This window comes from Microcebus murinus, chromosome 10 (assembly GCF_040939455.1).
Source record: "Microcebus murinus isolate Inina chromosome 10, M.murinus_Inina_mat1.0, whole genome shotgun sequence".
Lineage (NCBI taxonomy): Eukaryota > Metazoa > Chordata > Mammalia > Primates > Cheirogaleidae > Microcebus > Microcebus murinus.
The window spans coordinates 68,669,346-68,686,374 of record NC_134113.1 but is presented as its reverse complement, the minus strand read 5'-3'; the positions used below and the strand labels follow the sequence as shown (position 1 = coordinate 68,686,374).

General features: G+C 43.2%; 1 protein-coding gene across 1 annotated transcript in view; it reads right to left on the bottom strand.

Moving 5' to 3' along the window:
* HELB (DNA helicase B) overlaps positions 1-8,755 on the bottom strand; it is a 30,382-nt gene extending 21,627 nt beyond the window's left edge. The window contains exons 1-4 of the mRNA XM_012782410.2: positions 8,487-8,755; positions 6,111-6,521; positions 4,967-5,136; positions 159-1,079 (exon numbers count right to left, since the gene is read on the bottom strand). Of these exons, the coding sequence (XP_012637864.2) occupies positions 159-1,079; positions 4,967-5,136; positions 6,111-6,521; positions 8,487-8,673 (1,689 nt within the window). The 5' untranslated portion in view covers positions 8,674-8,755. The remainder of the gene's footprint in view (positions 1-158; positions 1,080-4,966; positions 5,137-6,110; positions 6,522-8,486) is intronic.
* Between the last annotated feature and the right edge of the window lie 8,274 nt (positions 8,756-17,029).

Below are 17,029 nucleotides of genomic sequence, written 5' to 3'. Positions count from 1 at the left end.
AAGCATGTCCATGAAATATTTGGTATTAATACATACTTATACTTAAAAATTACTTGTATTTTTATCTGCTACATCTGGCAACCCTAGTCCAAAGATGATAAATAAGTTTGTGTTTAAGGCAAATGTTTTATCTACTAATGAAATGTCAAAGATTTTACCTGACATAGCGTATATGCATGGAAACCAGTTTTCTGTCTCAGTAAGCCAGTTGCTTTCCCTGTAGGTGCCGTGAGCAAAATTTCTATAGCCTTGACAGCGTCCGGCTGACTTTGCTCAGTAAACATAATCCATTCTTCTGGGACATCCTGGTCTTGCTCAAAATCTTCACAAGCTTTTTTTACTTCTCTTTCTTCCAACTGCTCTAAATGCTTAAAAAGATGGCTAACAATTGTGGTCTTCCCACAACCACCTTTCCCACTTATGACTGTCACGGCATTAGAGCAAATCATTTCCAAAGCAGCCACCTGATCCTGATCCAGTTGGACTTCACTTATTTCTTCATTAATTTCATTGTCATCATTAGTCCAGATATGGTCACCACTGTCCTGTGAGTCTACAACAGCCACAGGATTTTCATCAGGTTTGCTTTCACTCAATGCATCATCAGGTTTGCTTTCACTCAATGCATCCTCAGGTTTGCTTTCACTCAATGCATCATCACTTCTTGAATTCTCAGGTTTTGTGGTGTGAATAGATGCAAGCACCTTTTTGACATCAACATGTAAGTGCCAAGGAGGACTCTTCATCAGGTCACATATTGAAAAGGCAATGCTTCTTTCAGCCTGGTAAAGGTCATAAGGGAAGACACAGGCCTTCTCGCATGCTACCACACCAATATCCTTCAAAAACTTTAGCGATTCCCAGGCATCCTGAAATGACATGTGCTCTGACAATATCGAAGTTAAGTCAGCTTCTTCAAGATATGTGTGCCCATGCTCTCTACACATCTGCTTCAGTTTAGAATACATTATTAATGCATTCTTCTCCAAATCAGTCATCAGCTGGAGAAGAGACGTGCACTGACAAAATGCCATCCAACTTGCCTCACATCGCAAAAGTTTCAATTCTCTGTAGGTTATCTTTAAGAAACAAAGTTCAAGTTGTTTTACAAAAATTATAAATGTTGATAAATGTATTCGAATTACAGTAAAAACTGCATTATATATTGATAATCTTACTAAGTCCCAGAAGACATGACTTTTAACTAAATTTGGAGGAAAAAACTATAAAACTAACATCACTAACTTTTTTAACACATTGACTGCCACACTAGAAAAAATTTTTTCCCTGGTGTTTTATTATAAAATAAAAACAAACAAACAAACAAAAAAAGGTTTTTCCCACAGTGTTGTATTATGAAAATAGAATAAAAACCTTGGAAACAAAACGATCCTTTCTAATTTAATGAAAAATTTGTTATTTTTGTATTGTTTTCTGTGCGTGAATTATATGCAACTCATATGGCACTAGAATCAATTTTTATACCTTACATCAATTGAGTTGTATGTGACTTACAACATACTTACTGAATTCGTTTCAGAGAATTGAGTCTTCATATGTTTTACAAGGCCCCTGGGCCCAAAAGTAGCATAAGCTAAACACAATTCACATGGCAGTTAATGTGTTAAATTGTACTGTGATTAGAGATCTACATAATTTTTAAATTAAAATGATATTTTATCAAAATAATACACATACAGTTTTAAAAGTCAAATAATACATAAGGCTTACCACAAAAAATAGGAATCTCTGCCTTACACTTCCCCATGCCTTCTAGGCAAAACCTCCAACACTTTTTAGTTATTTCTTCCAGCATTTATCTCTACACTTGTAAGTACTATTTATATTATTCCTTGATTTTCAAAAAAATTTTTTAGATATTTATTTTGAGATTTTTAGATATTTACTAAAGATATTTATTATTATTTAGATATTTATTAACTTATGCAAAGTCTTTCTCTATGGAACATCACTCTATCTTATACCATCACCTCCACAGGTGCTACATCTCCTCCCCCCATCTTTGAAAAAAATTGTAGTATATATTTTGTTAATCAATTTTGGTTAAGCAGGGTGTCTATGATGCTTATATAAATAGGATTCATAGCTGAGTGACATGATGTACTACGATCACATTAATTTTTGTGCTGAAATCAGTGTGTATCATGAAGTTAACATCTGCTTCATTCTCTTGGCTCATTTTGTTTTCTATGTGTCTAACAATAATTCTGCCCAAACTCTACGTAAGAGGTATAGAATTCCCTTCACCATAATCCACTGAGCAGGTCATTTACCAGCTCCATTTTTTTTCACGGAGATATCACTCCTGAAGCCTCCATACCTTTTATGGACGGAATTGTGTTTCCCCCAAATTCATATGTTAAAGTCCTAAGCCCCAGTACCTCAGAATGTGACTATATTTAGAGGTAGGATCTTTAAAGAGGTATTAATAAGGGTTAAATGAGATCATTGACCTCATTAATAAAGTTCTAAGGGTGGGCCCTAATCCAATATGACTGGTGTCCTTTTAAGAAGTGATAAACAGATTGGCACAGAAGGAAGACCATGTGAAGATACAGAAGATGACCCCCTATGAGCCAAGAAGAGAAGCCTCAGAAAAAATCAAAATCACATCGACACTGATCTCAGACTTGTAGCCTCTTACAACTGTAAGACAATAAATTTCTGTTGTTTAAGCCATCCAGTTAGTGGTATTTGTTATGGCAGCCCCAGCAAACTCATACAATACCTGCATGGTGGTTTACATGCTAAATGGTGGGACCGCAAGCCTCCTTTTCCCATTTGAGTCCTAGAATGCTACAACCAGGCTTAAATTGCCCACGTATGATCCTTCTCTGAGAGAGTGACTGGACAGAAGACTTCCAGATACTGACATGGGGGAAGGGAAAGGACTGTTCCCTAATGAAAAACCTAAGTCACCATCAGGTAATCCCTGCCTCATCCTCATCTGGTGTCCCCAAGTTTGGAATCTCTCAATTGAATATCTTCCAGGTGAACCTCTCTTCCTCTATTCCTCTTGCTAGGATGGGAAGGGCTAATCAGTTAATGCCTATGCTGGGAAGAGAATCTAGGGCTCCAACAGCTTTTTTTTTTTTTTGTCTGAGAGAGAGTCTCACTCTGTCACCCAGGATGGAGGGATGGAGTGCAGTGGCTTCATCATAGCTCACTGCAACCTTGACCTCCTGGGCTCAAGCAATCCTTCTGCCCCAGCCTCCTGAACAGCTGGAACTACAACTACATGCCACAATACTCAGCTAATTTTTCCATTTTTTTGTAGAGAAAGGTCTCACTATGTTGTTCAGGCTGGTCTCGAACTCCTGGCCTCAAGGAATCCTCCTCCCTTGTCCTTCCAAAGTGCTAGGATTATACTGTGCTCAGCTGATAATGCTTTACAGGAATGGATAGTGGGAGGGAGGGCAGAAGGCTGACCCTAGGATCTTTACAGATAAAGCCTCAAACTTATTGACCATAAAGAAAAACACAAGGACTACACCTCAGCAGGAAGACAGTGTGCTCAGCGATGACAAGGGTGAGGGCTTGATCACATCTCCACTCTACACTGGTAAAGTCCCAATAAATGTTACTGAGCTGTATAAACCTGACATAGTGTATATTTGTAATAATAACATTTTATATAATTTATTCTTAGTAACAGCCATAATTTTTTAGATCCCTAAAGTTTTCTTAATATATCTATAGAAAGAATGACAGATTTTACAGGGTTCTTTTTTTAAAAAAAGGCAAACTATTACTATTATCTGCCTCTTACCTCTCATTGCTTTGCCTCTCCTCTCCACCAAATAAATATATATAATAATTTGATGTTCCTGAATCTTATCTTTCAAAACATACTGAATCTACAGACATTTTACATAAGGAACAAATTCATCATTCCAGTATTTCTCAAACTGAGAGTCCATAAACATTCTTGAGTGTCCAAGAATTACCTCTGAATTTCTTAATTATATTTTCATATAGTTATGAAATTATGGAAAACCCCTTTACAACCAAGTGCTACCAAGATTTAAATGCCACATTTGGTTTCTAATACCACTGGAGCCTCAAAATGCCACTTTAAAACTTTGTCTCTTGGCCGGGCGCGGTGGCTCACGCCTGTAATCCTAGCTCTCTGGGAGGCCGAGGCGGGCGGATTGCTCGAGGTCGGGAGTTCGAAACCACCCTGAGCAAGAGCGAGACCCCGTCTCTACTATAAATAGAAAGAAACTAATTGGCCAACTAATATATATAGAAAAAATTAGCCGGGCATGGTGGCACATGCCTGTAGTCCCAGCTACTCGGGAGGCTGAGGCAGGAGGATTGCTTGAGCCCAGGAGTTTGAGGTTGCTGTGAGCTAGGCTGACGCCATGGCACTCACTCTAGCCTAGGCAACAAAGCGAGACTCTGTCTCAAAAAAAAAAAAAAAAAAAAAAAACTTTGTCTCTAATAAGAACATTAAGAGGATTCATCTGTAAATGATGTTATTGTCCCTAATAAAAATCAAATGATATCATGATATACCATTATGAATAATGAAAGTTTTCAATAGCTCAAATTGAAAAGTGGGAAAGTGAGTTGCACAGCAAAACGGACTCGCCAAATTCATAAAAACTTTTGTCTTCAATGAGATCTATATTTAAGTTGCAAATGACAATGTAGTTATAGGAAAACATTTGTCATGTTAAATTAAATGATACATTTAAACTAATACTGATAACTTGAATGTCATCAATTTTGTTATTTTGTTTTTCATTTATAAATGTATTGACTTAACAGTTATATAAGAGCTATAGGCATAAGAAGTTTATGTTTAGCTGTAACACTCAAAGAAAAACAAATCAATACTGGGTGCATACACATTTTTTTCCACTGAAAGAGATGCAAAAATTGTTAAACTTGAGAAATCCCACCTTCCACAAGGTTACTAAATGCCAAGCGTCCTACTTACTTTACTAAATCCAAGTTTCCATGGATGCGTACCTAAAATTTCTTCTATCTTTGCCAATACCTCTTTAGAACCTGAGTCGATGAGCCGTTTAAAGTGTCGAGGCAGCAGAATTGGAAGGAATTCCATTATTTTTGGAAACTTTAAAGCTGTCATTACATTTATATATGGAACTACAAGATACCAGAAAGGAACAAAAAGAACAAAGTAAAACAAACAAATGAGCCCAAAGAATGACTGATTTGAAGGATTTTCTCAATTAGCACAACCAGTTCAAGAAATCCAAGTCAAAAAGAGATCAATAAATTTGCTTTAACCAGTAAGAAAACTGATCATAATATGACAACTGCTTTTGTACTGAGATGGTTTTCATTATGTTTTCCACCAAAATTTATGTTCTTTAAATGCTTAGAGAACTACTTCTTAGCATTTTGTTTCCTGTTGCTTGCAATAGAATCAGAATAAAAATTTTGACTCAATTATATAAATTTAAAGCTAAGGATAAAAAATAAATCATATACACATATTGACCTTTGTTTTCATTTTTCCCAACTGTAATTATGATTCTTTTGTCATTGAAATCATTAACTGATGCACCACCAAACTTATTTGATACATCTAAGAAATGAAATATTGTATAGATATTTCATTTTAGATGTATCAAATAATATGTATGTATATATATATAAAATATACATACATCATATATATCTATATATATATGGATGTCCAGAAAACCAGCTATATTAAAAAATTACTGGAAACCATTTTGGACTGAAATCTTTCCAAAATGGATTACTGGTATCCTTGTCTTTCTCCTCTGCCTTCTTAAATAATTAACAACTGAATTTTTGATTACTGACTCAAAGTAATCCTCATGAACACTAAAGTTAAAGAGAGAAGAGAGTCACAATTTTAGAGCTGGAAAGGAACTGGCAGGATTTTAAAGGTCATCTCGCACAATCCTCTTATGTTACAGATGAGAAACCTGAAATGCCAATGGCAAATCCCAAAAGCATTATAAACACAGCTTTCAACAAACTAATTTTAAATACTATGCCAAAATATGATAGTGGCAATATTTTAAACACTCTAGTCATGAAGTATCTCAATTATAGCAAAACTCAACGACAAACATGACACTTACTTGAGTTTGTCATAGGGAGACTCGTCTCACAATCTGGTGGCAATTCTTCCTGTTCTTTCTTTGCAGATTGTTTTTGATCTTTCCTTCTCTTTTCCTTGTAAAAAGTTATTAATGTTTCCCTAAGATTTTCAAAGCTTAGGTCATTATAGCTTGACACCTCCTTTACCCATGCTAAGAATTCCATGCGGTCATCATCGGGGAACTCACACTCTTTAAGAAAGAGGGAACAGGTTTGTTCTTGATCTGGTGGTGACATATCAGACTGTAAAAAATAAGATGGAAATCCTTGAACTTGATAGCCCCTCAATCCCACAGGCTTTACTTGTACTTTCACTCGCCACCAAGGACCCATTATTGGAAAACGTCCATACACAATACATGGTTCTTGAGTGTTTTCATCAGGAATTAAAACTAAAAAAAAAAAAAAAAAAAGTTAACTTAGTTTTAAAAACCTCTTCCCCAATGTTTCATCAAACTCACCACTGTCTTTAATTCTCTCCATAGTACCCTATACAGACATTTATTAGGGTGCCTATAACACTTTATCCTGCCTGTTTTTCTGTCTCCCTCTACTACACTGTAAGCTCTCTCTAGCAGGACAGTGCTTTATTTATCTTTGTATTTCAAAAGTAAGCACAGTACATGTTAAATGTCTGTTGTTCCTCTTCTAAAACTAGTCCCCTCTCTGCTATTCTGACCTCAGTCAATACTGCCCTTCGTGCAGTTTCTAAAAAAAAAAAAGCCATGGTCCTTTGCTTAAGTTGTTCCATTTCCCTTAAATGTTCTCCTCCTTACTGTTTAAAACATTTTCTAGCAGCCTCAGCTTAATTTTCACTTCCTCAAGAAAGTCTTTCTTGAATCTTATGAATATAATGTCTCAACACACTATTTATTATTCCTTCTAAGCACTAAGTAATATTATAGTTACTTCCGTGAGTATTTAAAGAATATCTGTTTAATTCACTAGAGGGTAAGCTCCATTAAGACAGAAAACCTTGTCATTTTATCTCTCTGGGTTATCCCAGTGCCAAACATCTTGCTTGAAATATTCCACCCAGTTGATAATACTTTAGAATTAATGACTAAACCCTTCACAAATACTTGAAAATTTTCTGTCTAAACCTACACTGTCCACTTTTAGGGACAGAAAAACAACTGAGAGGTAATGGAAATCAGAAAAACAAAAAGGAGAAAGCAGTTATAGAAAAACAATAAGGAGGAAATGGTTGCAAAAAAATATAAAGAGCGAATGGTTTTTTAGTTAAAGAATGGGGTAATTAGAACACAGAACACGGACCACCAATAAGAGAACAGCTGTGGAATTTCCCCCATCATCGTATACATAATAGAAAAAATGATTGGAACATAATCTTTAAGTCATATCCATACCTGGAAAGAATTCAGTCCCCAAAACAGTGACATATAGTTATGAATAATTATAACTTTTACCAAAATTACTAGCGTATAAAAGGAAAAACATAGAAGTAGACAGTGTCTTCTCCAATTGTGGAGACAGACCCATTTCTCCTTAGGAAATGTACTTTCCTTTCCTTTTGCAACCTTAAACTTTCCTTACAGTAAATTCTTCATGCATATTTGCTGAGTGTCTGCCATCTCTCCGTGGAATGGGCCAAGGCTTGTGATTCTTCCAAGCCTGGAGCCCAAGAACTGGGGCAACACCTCAAAGTCCAGCTGTGGACTGAACAGGACCGTGACACGCCTACACGTGGCTATTTAAATTTAAATAAAACTTAAAATTCGGCTTTTCAGTTACACTGGCTGCATTTCAAGTTCTAAATAGTCACCTGTGGCCAGCAGCTATTATATGGGACAGTGCAGATATAAAACACTGTCATCATTCCAGAAAGTTCTGCCGAACAACACTGGTCTGCACATTACAATATTCTTAATTATCAATCACAAAGTCCACATAACAGGTATAATTCTCAGCACAGGAAACTTATACAAAGTTAACATCAACCACAAGGTTATTAACACGGGTTAATGAATCAACAATGCATATAGGTGTTCCCTGTGGGCTTTTTTTCCCCCTCTAAAGAAACTGAAGAATAATGATGTATTTTACTCCAGGCAGTATAGGGTCATAGTGAAAAGTGCTGATTCTGGGTAAGAATACAGGCTCGACGGCCACTGTTTCCTCAGCTGTAAAACGATCTCAAAGAACTGCGAACATGAAGATTGAGATGATACAGGTAAAGGGCGAGCTTAGGAAGTCGCTGCTACTGTTACTATTTTATCCTAAGTAGGATGAAGCAGCTAGGCCGTCTCGGGAAGGGTGCCTTGCAGAGGACGAAGTCAGAACGGGAAACGCTCGGCCCGGCCCCCCAGGCCCCGAGGGGCAGGGAGCGTCCTCACCGCGGAGGCGCCCGGGGAGGCCGCCGGCCTTCACCGCCCCACTGCAGAGCTCCTCGGCGTCCACGAACGCCGCGTCCTCGTCCTCCTCCACATCCTCCCTTAGGTAGTCCTCGTCCTCCTCCACCAGGTCCTTGGGTGGGAGCGGAGGTCCCTGCAGTTCGCGCAGGTGCTGACTCGACCCGGCCATACTTCCGCGGAGCTCAGCCCAAGCAACTCCGAAAAGCCCGCGCCGATCGCCATGCCATGATAGGGCTATCAGCGCGGCCGCCGGCGACGTCGGCTTCCGGGACGCGCGGGCGCCAGTCAGCGTGCGCGACTCCGGGTGGGGGCGGTGAGGAGGCGCGGGGGCGGGGCGAGCAGGCGCGGGGGCGGGGCGAGCAGGCGCGGGGGCGGGGCGAGGATGCGGAGCGGCGGGGCGAGGATGGAGGCGGCGGGGCGAGGATGTGGAGCGGCGGGGCGAGGATGGAGGCGGCGGTGCGAGGATGGTGGGCGGCGGGGCGAGGATGGAGGGGGGCGGGGCGAGGATGGAGGGGGGCGGGGCGAGGATGGAGGGGTGGGGTGAGGATAGAGGGGGCGGGGCGAGAGTGGAGGGGCGGGGCGAGGATAGAGAGGGCGGGGCGAGGATGGAGCGGGGCGGAGCGAGGATGCTGGGCCGCGGGACCGAGGGCGGAGCGAGGATGCTGGGCCCCGGGTCCGAGGGCGGGGCGCCAGCTCCTCCCTGCAAGTTGCACCGGGCGGTCAAGATCCGCGAGGTGCCGGCCCCCGCAGGGCTGGGGAGCGACAGGTGTGGCACCTGCAGAGTCGCCAGTCCACCGCATCTCCTGCGGTGACAGGAACGCGGAGAAAGGCTACGTTTGAGGAGCCTAGAGAACCCAGAAAAGCAAGCCCTCCCCAAAACGAAATTATATTAATAGTAGATGCCCTTCAGGACCATCTGTCCACACACAAAACACGGAATAATGAATGTCCCATCGGAAGACTCCGGCGGTGACGGCTTTGGGCCTCTGTTTCCTTAACTGTAAAAGAGCTGCAGAGGAACTGGGTTTATATCATCTAAAGGCACTTATTCGAGGTGCAGATTTTTAGCCCCCGTTTCAGACTCACTGAATTGGGATCTAGGGCTGGGACCCAGGATCCTGTTTTGTTAAATGTACTCCCCAGGTTGATGATGTTGATGCTCAGCGTGGTTTGGAAACCGCTGGATTAGATGACATTCAAAGTCATCTGACAGTGGGGCAAAAAGTATCTCTTTGCATCACAGAGTGTAGACGAGGGTGGGGGAAAGGACAACAAAGTGGTTTAAAGAGAGTAGAATGACAGTTACCAGAGTCTGGGAAAGGTAGCAGGGATGGGGGGATAAAGTGAGGATGGTTAATGGGCGCAAAAATATAGTTAGATAGAGTGAACAATATTTGATAGCACAACAGAGTGACTACAATCAACAATAGGTTAGGGTATCATTTAAAAATAACTGAAAGAGTGGAATTGGAATGTTCCTAACACAAAGCAATGATAAATGCCAGAGATGATGGATACTCTAATTACCCTGATTTGATTAATTCACATTTTATGCCTGTATTAAAACATCACATGTACCCTATAAAGATATACGACTATACCCCGGCCACAGACTGACTAGGCACCGCGGGGTTGCGGGTTGCGGGCTGCAGAGGTGAGTCCGGCCGCCGGTGGGCCTCCTGGGAGCCCCCGCGGGCATGGATGCGCCAGGGCTCCCGGCTGAACGCGGTGGTCAGCCCGCTGTTGCCTCCAGGGCTTTGGAGGCTATGGCTGGGCTCGGATGCTGCTTGGGGAGGGGGCTCAGATGAAGGCGGGAAGCCAGCAGGGACTGGGGTCATTCAGGGCACTCAGGGCCAGCCCTGGAGTGGGGCGGACACAGGAGCCGGCCTCAGCCCCTGCCTGCCCTTGAGTGCTGGTGTCTTCCGAGCCAAGCATCTGGTCCCTGGGGCGGCCACTTGGAGTGGAGCTGCGGGAGTCGGGTCTGCGCCAGCCATCCGGCGTTTGCTCTTCTGTGTTCCTCTCGGGTCTGACGCTAGCACCAACTCAGGAAGTTACAGAGGGTGGCCCCTGACAACCTGCCTCTCCCTGCTGGCTGCAAAAGGGGCCATCTGGTCCTGACCAGTGAACCCTTGTGTGGTCAGGCGGCCCTGGCTGGACTAGCTCTCCGGCCCTAGAATTTGTTACCAAACTGCAGGTAACAGGACTGGAAAGCAACTGGAAAGCCTAGAACCTGTGAGGCAGGCCTAGGTGTTCAAGGTCCTGCAACCCAAAGGCCAGTGGAGAAAACTGGGACTCAGCTGGGTGCTGAGTCGGGCGTGTGCTCCTCCTTTGGGGACCCCTGAGCTCCCTCTGCCTTGGTCTGAGGGTTGCAGAAGTGTGAGTCACAACTGGGTGTGGAGAATGCCCCATAATTGCTTCCTTGTTCTCAGAGTCGGACTGTGGGAGGGGGTGGGGGTAGTTCTACCCTTCCAGTTCTGAGTGACTTTCTCAAATGTGGAAAGGGGTAAGAGAGATAGTGTTTCCCTGGCCCCAAATAGACATACGGAGCTCCTGCTCTGCAGCCTGGCTGGGGAAGCAAGTGTTGCAGGAAGCCAGCTCAGCCTGGTCTTGGGGTTGGGCACGTCTTACTTCATCTGAGGTCCTTGTGCTTCTGGGAGGAGCACCCCTCTTTTTTCCCCTTCCATCTCTGCATCTGAGACTCTCTGGAGCTGCTTGATTGGCAGACAGGCCACCGACCTCGAGTCCTCAAGGGAGCCAGGTTCAAACCATGCAGGGCCCAGGCTCAGTGACTTCACAGGGACTTACTGTCTGGGCTTCCTCAGACCCTGTTCTCTGAGAGCAGGAAGTGGCTGGCCCCTCTAATCCTTCATCAGTTTTACAGATGAGGAAAAGGAGGCTGAGGGACAGCAGTTGCTGGTAGGGGAGGGGCAGAGGAAGGCTGAGCATCCAGGTCTCTGACTAATGAAGCCACCTTTCCACCTCCTCATTCTACAATCTCGTACATAAATCCTTGAAAACTGTAGATGTTGTTCAGGGGCCTGAGCTCGTTGGTGAAGACCGTGAAGGAGGGCATCAGCCCCTTGTCCAGCCTTGTGTCCCTTGGTATGACAGCCCTGCTTACTGCCCCAGGCACAGACTCATGCTGAGAGGACAAATGATATAATTATATGGAAACAAGTTGGGTTCTTTGAAAACACAGCTACAGGAACCCAGGAAGGCTGGTGGCTTGTCACTTCCGCATCTGTCCAGGGCTGCCACTCTGCCCTAGTCTGTGAGGCTGAAAAGACGTGAGACATAGGTAGATGGGTTTCTTCAACAGACATTAAGAGTCTGAGCCCAGGCCCGGAGCAGTATACTCCCTGCCCCTGGCATGCACAGGAGGCCTCTGCTCTCCTGTTCTCCTGCTCGGACTGCTGCCCTCCTCAAAGCTCTGTCCCTCTGGTCCTGCCCTGTGCCCTGCTGTCTGGCACCTGGCACAGCGGGAGCATCCAGAAGCCCAGTATGATTGTGTTGCTCTTCCACATCTCTCCTGACCCCTCAGCGAGGACACAGGCTTCCCTGCCATCTGGCTGTCCCCTCTTGGTACAGTGGGCAGCACCACCTGGGATCCACATACCCTGCTCTACTGAGACTGCCCAGAAGGTCTGCCCTGCTCTGACGTTTCCCCTCCAGCCCATCCCTGGCTCCCTTCCAGAGCGTCTGCCTGCAGGGCAAGGGCTATTTCTGTTTCGTGGCAGGCCTAGCACTGTCCAGCCTCATGCCCAGCAGTTGGGCAGGGAGCATCCACAGTCAGCTGCTGGGCGCAGGCAGCTCTGGCTCACTTGAATTCTGAGGTCTGAGGGGAAGGGAAGTGCCACAGTGTCTTTGGGAATTTGGGCGGGCACACCTGTCCTCAGCTTGTTTCTGAGTCTGAGAGAGGGATGGACTTGCCGACTTGTGACCCTCGCGTGAGCATCTCACTGCTCAGCTACACCCTGTCCCTCTGGGTCTCACACAGTTGAATGCAGACGCCATGCTGAGTGGCCCTCTGAGGTGTCTGGGGTGTCTGCGTGTGGGCTCTGTGGATGGCTCTGTTGGTGCCACTGACTGGGCCTGCAAGAAACAGAGGGAGCAGGACTTCAGGTGGGCAGAGGGGCCTCCTGCTCATGCAGAGACCCCAGGAAAGACAGCGTGGTGCCCCCAACATGAGCCACAAGGCCCTGAGCATCAGGCTGTCCCTTTGCGTGCTCTCCAAGTGGCCTGTACAAGTTGCTGCACAGGAAGCAAGCAGTGTGGCTGCCCCCCCCCCATGAGGACTCATCTAGGGCACCAGGGCAGACTCACTCCCATCCTGTGGAGTGATGCGCATCGACCTCACCCCTCCTGTCCTGACTAACAGGATCGTGGCTCTGCTGTCCACACCCCGATTTCTCAGCTTCCCTGAGGTCAGAAGGAAGCTGCGAGGGTCCCTGCCACCCTGGTACCCAGGCTGGAGGAGCTGCCTGGACAGGCTTCAGGACATCAGGAAGAAGACAGGTCGATAGCTGCTGTTTGAAAATGTCGCTGCAGCTGTGCCCAGTTTCAGACAGTCCTTACAGCTTCCTGCTCCTCCTCAGTAGAGGAAACCAGAGGAAGAAACTTAGTAGCAGAGGGAATTCCTCCCCACACCCTTTCCCCTCTGCTTTTCCTGAAAAAAGTCAATCTTTGGATTAAAGTCACTGGGCAGGCTAAACCTCTTACACCTTCTCCCCCTTACCTCACCCTCCTCCTCCCACAAACTTCGATGGGAAACACAGTGAGTTCTGGAGCTGTCTAGAGCCCCTGCCCTTCCCGAAAAGGTGGCTATGGAGAGGCCGGACTGGGGGAGGGGCAGGGGAGGAAGTGCCCAGAGGCCTCCTCGGGGTCAAAGGCCACACAACTCCCTGTCTGCCTCTCTTCCTTCTGTCGAGCAGGAGAAGTGAGTGCCCCCACCCCATGACCCCTGCCTTGCCACCACCAAGGCCACTTGGCTACCCAGGCCAGGGCAGCACCTGCTGCCATTTGGCAGATGGAAATTACAGAAGTACAAAAAAAAAAAAAGATATACAACTGTTGTGTACTCATAATATATTTTTAATTAAGAACAAAATAAATGGCTGAGCACGGTGGCTCACGCCTGTAATCCTAGCTCTCTGGGAGGCCAAGGCGGGTGGATTGCTCGAGGTCAGGAGTTCAAAACCAGCCTAAGCAAGAGCGAGACCCCGTCTCTACTATAAATAGAAAGAAATTAATTGGCCAACTAATATATATAAAAAAAATTAGCCGGGCATGGTGGCACATGCCTGTAGACCCAGCTACTTGGGAGGCTGAGGCAGAAGGATTGCTTGAGCCCAGGAGTTTGAGGTTGTTGTGAGCTAGGCTGATTCCACAGCACTCACTCTAGCCTAGGCAACAAAGCGAGAGACTCTGTCTCAAAAAAAAAAAAAAAAAAAGAACAAAATAAATAAAAGAAATAATTATTTATTACTTGATGGGGGTAGTATTTAAAAGTCATGGTGTTCTTTAAGGAACATCATAAAATATATTACTACATTACTATATTGATACTATTTATTATGTAATTACTGTATAAGTAATTACTGTATAAGTAATAAACTATAGGCATGGTGGTACATGTCTGTAGTTCTGGCTTCTCCCAAGGCTGGGGCGGGCAGGAGGATTCCTTGAGCCCAGAAGTTCAAGGGTGCAGTAAGCTACGATCTCACCACTGCACTTCAGCCTCTGCAACAGAGAGACCCTGTCTCTAATAAATAATAATAAACCTAAAATAACTAAACATACACTATTTGCTAAGCCTAAAAGCATTTTATGCTAGATTTCAATATAGACACACAACAGGCAGCACCAAATATTTAAGAAATATTTATGGGAGAAAATATTAAAATTGATTGTTTTTTCCTTGGGCTACAATCATAGACAAATGTCCACCTTTGTTGCTTGTAAAAGAAAAACTGTGTTGCAGCTGAAAAAGCACCGTGTTTCCAAGGATTGTCTACAGGAGGTTGAATTCCTTCCTTAGCATTCACGTGGCTGCTGTTTCCACCACAACACTGAATCTGCTCTGACAAATGTCACACTTAACTGTTCTTTTGCTGCTAAAACAAGTGGATACATTTTAGCCTTTGTTTTACCTGGCCTCTTGGCAGTATTTGAAACTGATAATCATTTTCCTCTTGTAACATTCTGCTGTGGGGTTTTTGCGACTTCTCTTCTCAGGATTTTCCTTCTTTCTTTCTGGCCATTTATAGTTTCCTTGGGCTCCTCTGCTGGCCCCTTAAGTATTAGTAACACCCCAGGGTTCTGTCCTTAGCAGTTTCTCACCCTGTAATCTTTGCCTCAATTATCTTTCACATAGTCTGTCACCTGCATGCTAATGACTTTTAATCTCATCTCCAGATCACAGAAATACCTGCCCATTAGATATCACTACTAGATGCCCCTTGGCTACTTCAGACTCAATATATCCAAACTGAAACTTATCTGCTGCCCAAATCTGGGGTATTTATGTGTATACACACACACCCACACACACACACACACACACACAATATTCTTATCACCCATATTATGACTTTGGTACAAGACTCCAGATGTTAAGCTTCTATTCATATAACTCAACCATATTGTACTGAGCAGTGTAATTGGGGATTTAGGATGGTAAGAACCTTGCTTCTTTATCTGTTGTTTTTCCATTAAAAAAAAAATTAACAGTTCTGGATTCCTGAATACATTTTTACCATACACAATAAGCAATAGTACTCGAACCTAACTGTGCATCAAAATCACTTGGGATAGTTTTAGAAATGAGATTCCTGGATCTACCCTGAAGCTACACTTCCAAAAACACAAAGCATCATAGACATAAGGTTATTTGCTGTGTGATTTTTTTAACAGCAAATGATTGGAAATAGCAGAAATGTGCATCAATAAGAGACCAATGGAATACATTATGGTACATTTATACAATGGAGTATTTTTCAGCTATTTAAAAAAGAAAGAATGGGAAAGATCTCTACAAACTCATAAAGAGTGGTTTCCAAGATACTATGTTAAGTAAGAAAAAAGCAAAACATAAAACAATGTATATACTTTTATTTATATGTGTATGTATTTATGTGTGTGTGTATTTTTTAAAAAAAAGAAGCACAGGAAAGATAGATAAAAAATTAATGAAGTTACAGCCTTCAATGTGTATATCTCCTTAAAAAAATGAAGAAAAAAATAAAAAATAAAAATTAATGAAAATAGTTACCTACAGAGAAGGTGGAAATAGTACAGAGATGACAGAGATAGGGACAAGATCTTTGAGTTTAACTTACTATATAGTTTGACTTCTGAACCATGTAAATGTTTCACACATTCAAAAATAAGTAAAAGTAAAAAAAAGCAAAACCTAAAATTGAACACAAGCAGAAACAATTGAGTCTATCAAATGAATAGCTACCCTCTAGGGGAAATTAATTATTTCAAGTTACTTTTGAATACTTTGGATAAATTTTATTTATTTTATTTTATTTTATTTTGAAACAGAGTCTCACTCTGTTGCCCGTGCTAGAGTGCCATGGTGTCAGCCTAGCTCACAGCAACCTCAAACTCCTGGGCTCAAACGATCCTCCTGCCTCAGCTTCCCGAGTAACTGGGACTACAGGCATGCGCCATCATGCCCAGATAATTTTTTCTATATATTTTTTTTAGTTGGCCAATTAATTTCTTTCTATTTATAGTAGAGATGGGGTCTCACTCTTGCTCAGGCTGGTTTCGAACTCCTGACCTTAAGCAATCCAGCCTCAGCCTCCTAGAGTGCTAGGATTACAGGGGTGAGCCACCATGCCCGGCCTGAATAAATATTTTAAGTTATTCTGATTATACACCCTTAATTGGTTACACTCTATAGACAAAAAGATCTACAAAGTCATCTTAAACTTCACTCACTATGGTTAATGTTAGTTGCAATATTGTTATTGTAATCTTGAAATCATGTTATGTATTGTAGGACTGTGGTTCCCAACCCTGGGGCCATAAACAGGTACTAGTCCATGGCCTGTTAGGAACTGGGCCCGCACAGCAGGAGGTTAATAGCAGATGTGTGAGCAAAGCTTCATCTGTATTTACAGCCACTCCCTGTCTCTCTTCCTCTCCCCACTCCCTCCCGCCCCCCTTCCACCCCAGTCCTTGGGAAACCAGTCCCTGGTGCCAAAAAAGTTGAAGACTGCAGTTGTAGAATAAAGAAAATATGTAAATGTATTTATGTTTTATCGAACAAAGGTTTTCAATGTGCATGAAAGGAAATACAGATATAAAATTAAAGAAGTTAAGAAAAACTCCTACAATGTTAAACTTGAGTTGGAAATTTTAATGTGATTTCTTAAAATATATTTTCTAGCTCTGTCTACTGAAAGGATCTGAAAGCAATGTAACTCGTAATTCTGATCACACCTACCACCCCAATCTTGGTTTTTGAATACTATTTCTTATTAAAAGAAATGGAGGCTTTTTAAGAAACGGCT